We start from the raw sequence: 9,169 nt of genomic DNA on the forward strand, positions 1-9,169 counted from the left end.
CTCCTCAAATACCTTCTCCCTCAAACCTGTACCTACCAGCCGCAGCAAAACTCTACTCTCTAAATTAAAACCATGCTCAGCATCAGCTGACAATATTCCTTCCACTTTTCTTCTACTAGCAGCTTACTCTCTTGCTCGCCCTGTATCTATCCTAATTAATCGTTCTGTCTCTGAATCTAAAGTCCCTTCCATCTGGAAACAATGCTACACTCTACCTATACACAAAGGAGGTAACTCCTCTGATATCTCCAACTTTAGACCTATCGCTTTCCTCTCCCCTCTCTATAAAGTACTAGAAAAATGTATTCATAAACAAGTTATGCAGTATCTAATACAGGAAAATCTGCTTACAACTACTTAACACAGCTTCAAACCCAAACATAGCACCACTACAGCTCTATTATCCTTCCTCAACACTGTCTCTGCAGCCATGGATGACCATAAACTTATTTCTTGCCTATTCTTGGACCTCTCAAAAGCTTTCAACACTATCTCACACTCTCTTATGGTGCACAAACTGCATAACCTCAAATTCTCCTCTGATACTGTTGTATGGTTCTCCAGCTACCTCACTGATAGATCTCAGTCAGTGAGATGGCACTCTGCACTCTCCCCTCCTCTCCCTGTAAAAATGGGTGTACCTCAAGGGTCTATCCTAGGGTCTTTACTTTTTAATATCTTTACTAATTAGCTCTATACCTCCTGTCTTTAGTCATGTTTAGTGCAATATGCAGATGACTTACAGTCATCACCATAGCCAACTCTCCCTCTAAGCTCTTCTCAGCTACTCAGGCATCTTTTAACTTAGTCAAAACATGGCTCTCCACTCATCCTTAACCCTAGAAAAACAAAGCTGTTACTCTATCTAAAAATTCAACAATATTAAACCCTCCTTCTCCATACAGTTCCTTAATAACACTCCCATTCAGGTAGAATCCAGCACTAAGCTCTTAGGCGTCACCATCGACAATCAGCTTAAATATGACTTGCATGTTAATAATTGTATCAAAAACTCATTCAAAACTAGGACTCCTTTACTGTAACAAGAAATTCCTTACCTCTGAAGCCAAGATTACTCTCTCTTACCTACCTTCTACCCAGTCTAATGTGCAATTCTCAAATCCTCACAAATCTTAACTCAGCACTCCTGACCACACTCGAATCTACCTACAATGAGGTAGCTAGATTTGCTGCCCAACAAACCTACAAATCCCATCATTGTCTCTCTCTAAAACACCTAAACTGGCTTGAATTACCCCACCAGCTTCTTCTCTCTCAGCTCCAGATCATTCATTCTATTCTATACCAGCCTTCCTACTGCCCGACACTATCCCCTTTCATCTCCCATTATTCTCCCTCCAGACCTCTCCGAAGCTCTAACAGAGACCTACTACAAATCTACAAACCCAAGTCTAAATTTCGATTTAACATGTACAGCTATCACCCCACTATTCCCTGGAATAGGCTCCCACTAGAAATCAGGACCATTACACATCCTAAACAATTTAAGACAGCCACCAAAGAGCACTTTAAAAGTCACTGGTCCTGCCACTGCACTCTCCCTCCTTAAGCATCCCCTACTTCTCATACCTTAATCTACTTTCTGCCCTTAACTCACTCTTCTCACTAGCTCTCTCTAATCTTCCTTGTCTATTCTTTCTACTGTCTTCTAAAATCTATTAAGCTAATCACCGCAGAGAAACATTCTATAATAATTGTCTTGCCTTCATTTAACTACATTATGATAAAACTGGGTTTTTGTAACCACTTACCCCCAAAAACTATATTCATATTAATGACACATTATTTCTCTTTATACATAATGAAAGAGCTTTGTTATACTCCTGATTATTGACACTGTATAAGATTGTATTGCTACTTAATGCCTTGTAATAATCCTGTAACATTTATCAAACGTAGCAAACCGCCAGCAGCAAAGCAAAACCAAAAACAACACCAAACTGCTGTAGTACCAATAACAAGTCCACCTGTTATCCAACAGGATGTAATTTATTGTTCCAACACAAACACAATGAGATGAGATAAGCACTTTCGTCACCAGGACTTCAACAGATCTAATATAACATTGTCCATAAGCATTTTATATTATGTGAACAAATCATGTGACTAAGACACTCATCAGAATAAATTAATTAATTAGTAATACACTCAGATAAAAACTACTATAAATTACATATGTTAAAAACACTTAAATGCATACAAAATATGATGAACATGTTTTATAAAAACTGAGTTGTGTAAAAATGTATGACAAAAAATGAAAATACATGCTTTTTTATATACCTATTCTACACACTAATAATTTATAAAATACTAGCCCTATATCTTAATTCAGGCTTAATGCCGATACTCTCATTAAGCCCTGGAAAAAACATGGCATTCAATTTGAATTGCCATTTAGACTCCGCCCTTAATAAATTATTTTTCCAATCGCCCCCTCTTATATCCATGGATACTATCTCAAGGAGAGCAAAAGTGAAACCATGGCTGGGGTTTAAGTTAATGTGTTTACTTAATGCATTTTTATCATCATTCTTGTTAATGCTGTAAACATGTTCATATATCCTACGGTTAAGCTTCCTTTCTGTCTTTCCCACATAAAAACAGGTGCATGCGGTGCAAGTAGCCAAATACACTAAACCCGTAGAGAGACAGGAACCTTGTGCAAAGCGGATATATAAGTCAAAGGGCTGTAACTTCAAAAATTCGTTTTCATTAATGAAAGAACAGTAATCACAACAACCGCACTTACGAGTCCCACATTTCTTATTAGTGTGTATTTTCACTTTATGGTCCAACAAAAACTTTAAGTTGGAATCTACCTTATAAGTAAAAATAGGCTCAGGGCCCATAAGCTTGAAAATATCATTATTACATTTCAACATAGACCAATTATTAAGTATTATTTTCTTCACTTCATTAGATGTTTCCCCATAAGTTATTACCATAGCCTATGAAAAATCCCTGTCGTCACTCCTATTATTTGTCACATGGTCACTGCCCATACCTAAGAGTGGTACGTATCTATCATTCCAAAGTCCAAGAACTTCATCCCTGACTTTTGTCACAAAATCAGAGGGGTAACCCCTTTCCAAAAACATCTCCTTTACCTTATTTATTTCCTCTTCCACCAAAGTTAATTCAGAACACATCCTCACAACCCTCACCATCTGCCCTTTAACTATATTTTTCTTGGTATAAGGTGGATGGTTGCTAGAAAATTCTAAATAATCATTAGAAAAAGTTGTTTTCCTATAAACACAGGATGTAAAACATTCCTTAACATAGTCCTTAGAAATCCTAACATCCAAGTAGTGTATATTGTCCTTATTACCACTACCCGTAAATTTAAAATAGCCACACAATTTATTAATATACTCCATGAATTCATAAAAAAGTTTGTCATTTTTCCATAAAATAAATAAATCATCTAAAAATCTAAAATACAGAGACCATTCTTCCTTAAAGTGTAAGGAAAAAAGGAATTTATTCTCCCACTCAAATAAAACCATATTTGCAAAAATTGGAGCACAACTGCTACCCATTGCTACCCCTTGGGTTTGCTTATAAAATTCCCCCTCAAATGTGAAAAAATTATTTTTTAAAATGATTTCCATAAGTTCAATTAAAAAGTTAATCATTTTACCCCCTAAATTACTTCGTTTTATTAAAACATCCTTAAAAAATTCTAAACCAGTATCATGGGGAATTGATGTAAATAAATCCACAACATCTATAGTGGAAAAATAACATTCCTTGTCAAAGTAATCTTTCTTCATTTGTTTTAAAAAATCCCATGAATCTTTAAGGATGTGTTCAACAGGGTTCACAGATTGTTTCACTAACCGATCAATAAACACCCCAAGAGGGTAGGTAATGCTGTTCTTACCTGCAATAATCAGTTTATAAGGTGGGTCCTTGACATCCTTATGTGTTTTAGGAATCCCAAAACAAATAGGTATAGTGGGGTGTTCGACATGTAAAAAATGATAAACTTCCTCATTGATAATGCCCTGTAATAATGCATCTTCCAAAAAGTAATTTATTTTCCTATAACTAATGTTAATTTCATTCCTGGAAATGATGTCATATTTATTAATATCTGTTAGGATGCTGGTTATTTTATTATTGTAATCTACATTATTCGCTATAACCATACCACCCCCCCTTGTCTGGTTTCATAAATCTGACATTGACATTATTTCTCAATTCATATAATAACTTTCTTTCATTCATAGAAATGTTCTGCTTTCTGTACACATGTTTATTTAAACTTTGGAAAATCTCCTGTTCAGTTGTTTTTTCAAAACTATACAATATAGGAATAAGGGGAGGATTCCAACAACTCTTCTTATATGTAATAGCCTTATGATTATTAAATTCACCCAACTTGTCTTTAAATAAACATTTAAAATTTAGTTTCCTCACAAACAATCTAAAATCAGTGAGAATTTTACTAATGTCTGTTTTTTTAGAGGGCACAAACTTTAACCCCTTCATTAATAACTGAAACAATTCTTTACTTAGTGGAAATGCTGCATAATTAAACATTCTAAATCCCTTGTAGACAAATGTTATACCATCATGGGTCACAATATCATTCCCATCTGTTTCTTTGCTTACTGATAACTGTTCTTCCTCTGGTATGACAGGTTTCGGTACATTGGCTTTCCACCCCCTTCCCCCCGGGGTCCTAAAAAAACTTTATCCTGTCTACCTTGATTCCTATTAATTAATCTTTCAGATCTACGTAAGGGTGGGAACTCAGTGTCATAATGATTTCCATCTTCATGGAGATTATTACCCTCTCTGGGCTCCTGTTGTGTATGTCTGTTATCATTAACTTCAGTTCCATAATAAGCTTTAGGAAAAATATATGCCATATTATTTTTATATTCATATTCATCTCTAGACAACTTCTTTTTTCTTAAAATATTATCACTTAATTCATTTTCGACCTTGTCAAACAATATATTATACCTAAATGCATAATGATTAAATTGAGTATCATCCATAATATTTTTATTCAACTCATCTACCTCATTCAAAAGTAAATTAATCCTTTTATTATTCACATTGATAATAAAATCCATAAGCTCCATTCCGTGTCTATCAAACATTCCCAATAATTCATCACACTCTGGATCAAATTTTTTCAAACCATTAGGAAATTTAAACATTCTGAGCCCCTTCGGGACTCTTTTACAGGTTATACATTCTTTTAGGTAAGAGTTATCGCATTGTAAAGCTCTTATTTTATGCATTTTAGTCTCTAATGACAATAACCTAGCGTCCATACAATTCTTGCCTTTCAAAGATTTGCTGATGCCAAAAAATGAATATTCACGATTAGTCCATTCTTTCAAATGGTCCATATGTGCAGGAACTGGAAAAACATTCATTTTCGCTCCATTAGTACAACAAAAAGTCCCGTTGTCAAGGTTAATCGTATTATTTTCTAAATTTGGAGCCATATCACCCCTAGAAGACCCTGCAGCACCCGAACGTTGAGCTAACCCATTCGCAGCTCGTTGTTCTCCTTCGCCTACTCCTTTACAATGAGAAACTGGAAGTGTCACTTCTTTTGTATTCCCCTGTAAACCAGAAGAGGAATTTGTAGCACTCGTATTTCTGTTTTGAAGCCTCAAAATGGCTTCTTGTAGATCAGTAACCTTCTCGGTTAATGCCAAAACTAGGTTCAATAAATTATTATCATTACTCGAACTGGATTTTTGACCACAAGGAAAGTCAGAAAATCCTACTTCATCTTCGAACACTGGGGAGAGATCGTTACTCTCCATAGTACCCAAACACAGATGTCTTGTAGACATACGGGAACCAGGAAACCAATATCAAACGTAGCAAACCGCCAGCAGCAAAGCAAAACCAAAAACAACACCAAACTGCTGTAGTACCAATAACAAGTCCACATGTTATCCAACAGGATGTAATTTATTGTTCCAACGCAAACACAATGAGATGAGATAAGCGCTTTCGTCACCAGGACTTCAACAGATCTAATATAACATTGTCCATGTAACATTGCTGTTTAATGCTAATTTATAATGAAAATTGTATAATATGTTGGACCTTTTTTCCCCGGGCCTCTGTTGAAAAGGGACTTTTCAGCCCAGATGGACAAACCTGGTCAACAAATGTAAAATAAATAAATAAATAAATAATAATTAATAACAGGACTTTAGTCAGCATCATAGAAGTCTATATGGCCCTTCCCTGAGCTGGTGTTCCATAGTAGGGGGCTGCTCCATTTGTTGACAATGGTCTTCTGATTACTATTGAATATTTTGATCACAGATGGTAGGCTTGGGTGGAGACTTGGGAGTTGCATTTGTTGACAGTGGGCTAGATAGGGCAGACAGGTATTAATTGAGAAGAAGAACAATGTCTCCAATCTCTGACTGTGTATATGTAGAAAGAAGCTGTGATGCTAAGTTTAAATAGGAGGATGGATGGGGAGGAAGGCATAATGACAGACAGCATGGGATACTAATTACTAGCGGGGGGAGGAAGAAACAAGCCAAGTAACACTGATATTTTACAGACTGAGTATGGGGGTGAGCAGCTGAAGGCATCTTATATTAAGAGGAGAGGATGGTGAGGCTAGCTGTAGATGTTGTTTGCAAGCATAGGTTAGAGACTGTCATTTACTAGCAGATGAATTGTGGAGAGAGCAGAGTGTTTGATGCTGATGAGTAATTAAATGGAGGACATTTTCACTGTAGATCAGCAAGTGGGGAGGGTGTACTGATCATTAGTTAAATACTGTTTACATGGGGGGGGGGGTAGTCACAGTACCAGTTAGTTCTGGGCCAGGGAGAAGGAAGGGAGTGGTTACCACACTGTAAAATGTGTAGGTCATTAAATGGCAATGATGCACTGTGTACCTGCATCTTGATGGGATTCCTCCAAAGGCAGTGGCATGGCTGAATCTATATGTGTTAGGTTTTCCTTCCATGCTCCGACCAACCCATTTGTAGCCACAGAGGTGTTTTGGAACTGTTTACCTCCCCCTGCAGCACATCTGTAAATTAATTATTCGTAATCCTAGAGGGTGTCTCTGGATCATGATACTGCTTGAAACAACATCCATTGTACACATTGGAAACCTGAAATAAAGGCTTTTTGGTAAGCATAAGTGATTCACATGTCTTACCCTATGTTACTTCTATTAAACCATTTTTGTAAAATAAGAAACATATGCATCAAGAACTACAACAGCTTTTTAAATACACAAGTCCATCCACTTATATTATTTCTCTTCTGCTGTCCAGCATTCACAGTAAGCATTCTCTGTAAAATACGTACTGTATTTCAAATAGTTAACATTAATAGTTTTAGAGATTATGCAACAGATTCAAAAGTACACATAAAGTATAATGACTGTACAGAATAAGGATCCCAGAGCTCCTGAATGTAGTTATTAAATATTCCATTAACATAAGTACATATGTTTTGTTTAAAATGATTATTGCATATTCATTAACATGTTGTTTTACTCTGTCTAGGTATTGCATATCAATAAATTGCAGTAAGGAAACAATCAAACATGCATCAAATCCAAATAAATGAATCAGCTTCTGAGAGTCTGGATGATGTACAGTTCTGTTTTCCATCTATAGAAGGATCGTGTATAAAAAACAACCTTCTGACATCAGTTTCTGTTCTTATATACACATTGTTGACTGGAATTATAATGACAGCTCTTTGTGGAAATCTTGTAGTGATTATTTCTGTCTCCCACTTCAGACAGCTTCATTCTCCTACCAACTTTTTAACTCTTTCACTGGCTGTTGCTGACTTTTTTGTAGGGTTACTTATCCTGCCTTTTAGCATGATACGGTCCATTGAAGCATGTTGGTACTTTGGCAACATATTTTGTAAAATCCACTCAGTATTAGATTCAGCTTTTACAACAGTTTCTGTTTTACATCTTTGTTTTATCGCCATTGATCGTTACTTTGCCATATGTGACCCCCTACATTATTCATCAAAAATCACATTTCCTGTAACAGCAATGTTTTTGTCTGTGTGTTGGGCAGTACCTACATGCCTTGGCTTTAGTTTTGTTTTCTCAAGCAAGAATTCAGATGATGCAACTTTGGCTTTTTACTGTAAAAATGTGTGTGTTGTAATTTTTGATAAAATATGGTCTTTAATTACACCATTGTTGTTCTTTTTTATACCATTCACATTAATGACTGGTATATACGGTAAGATATTTGCTGTAGCCAGAAATCACTCTGCAGCCATTAACAGCACAGTAGCCAATATCACCACTAACACAGAAAAACACAGCAGTGGGTTGCACAATGTAGAAACAAAAGCAGCAAAAACCTTAGGACTGATAACAGGCGCATTTTTGTTTTGCTGGTTACCTTATTTTGCTGCATTACTACTTGATTCTTGGTTCAATGTTTCAGTATCTTCATTTATTTATGATATGTTTAGTTGGCTAGCATATTCTAATTCTGCATGTAATCCAATAATATATGGATTTTTTTATCCTTGGTTTCGGATAGCATTTAGAACAATTTTATCTGGGAAAATATTTACTGGAGCATCTTCTTGTATTAATTTGTTTCTTGCAAATCATTAACACACAATTATGCTCAATGCAGTACAGTGCCGTTTGACAGCAGTATGCAATTGTCTTCAAGTTTTAACTTGCCACTAGACAATTTTAATTTATATTATTGCATATAACTGCATAGAACTAGCCATTCTTGGCTGGTAGGTTTTGTGGATTTGCCTGTTAAGACTAAAGAACCAAAGCTTTGATTATCTTACCGTATATACCAGTCATTAATGTGAATGGTATAAAAAAGAACTTCATTGTTTATACATTCTTCATATCCTATTTGCCTTTTCAAGTATGTTCTTTAAAATTATATGTTTGGTTAAAAATAGGATGGCTGAACTAAGCTGGTATCTTTAAAGGATGACTGTTGCTTGACTTAGATAAATACTTCTTAGGACACATATCTATGGAAAAGTGACTATTATAAAATCTTGGAAAAAATTAATTCTTCTATCTGGTAACATTGTTAATTTTATATCAAACAGAATTGGTTGTTTTCAGGTCTAGTACAGTTCCTTAAATGGCAGTCAGACTTCCACAATGATTTAT

General features: G+C 35.6%; 1 protein-coding gene across 1 annotated transcript; it reads left to right on the forward strand.

Moving 5' to 3' along the window:
* The first annotated feature begins 7,588 nt into the window (after positions 1-7,588).
* On the forward strand, positions 7,589-8,638 carry LOC122797257 (trace amine-associated receptor 4-like). Its single transcript, XM_044066129.1, has one exon. The coding sequence runs from the start codon at positions 7,589-7,591 to the stop codon at positions 8,636-8,638; it is 1,050 nt and encodes a 349-aa protein (XP_043922064.1).
* The last annotated feature ends 531 nt before the right edge of the window (positions 8,639-9,169 follow it).

This window comes from Protopterus annectens, chromosome 1.part0, assembly GCF_019279795.1.
Source record: "Protopterus annectens isolate FY-2018-M chromosome 1.part0, PAN1.0, whole genome shotgun sequence".
Classification (NCBI taxonomy): Eukaryota; Metazoa; Chordata; order Ceratodontiformes; family Protopteridae; genus Protopterus; species Protopterus annectens.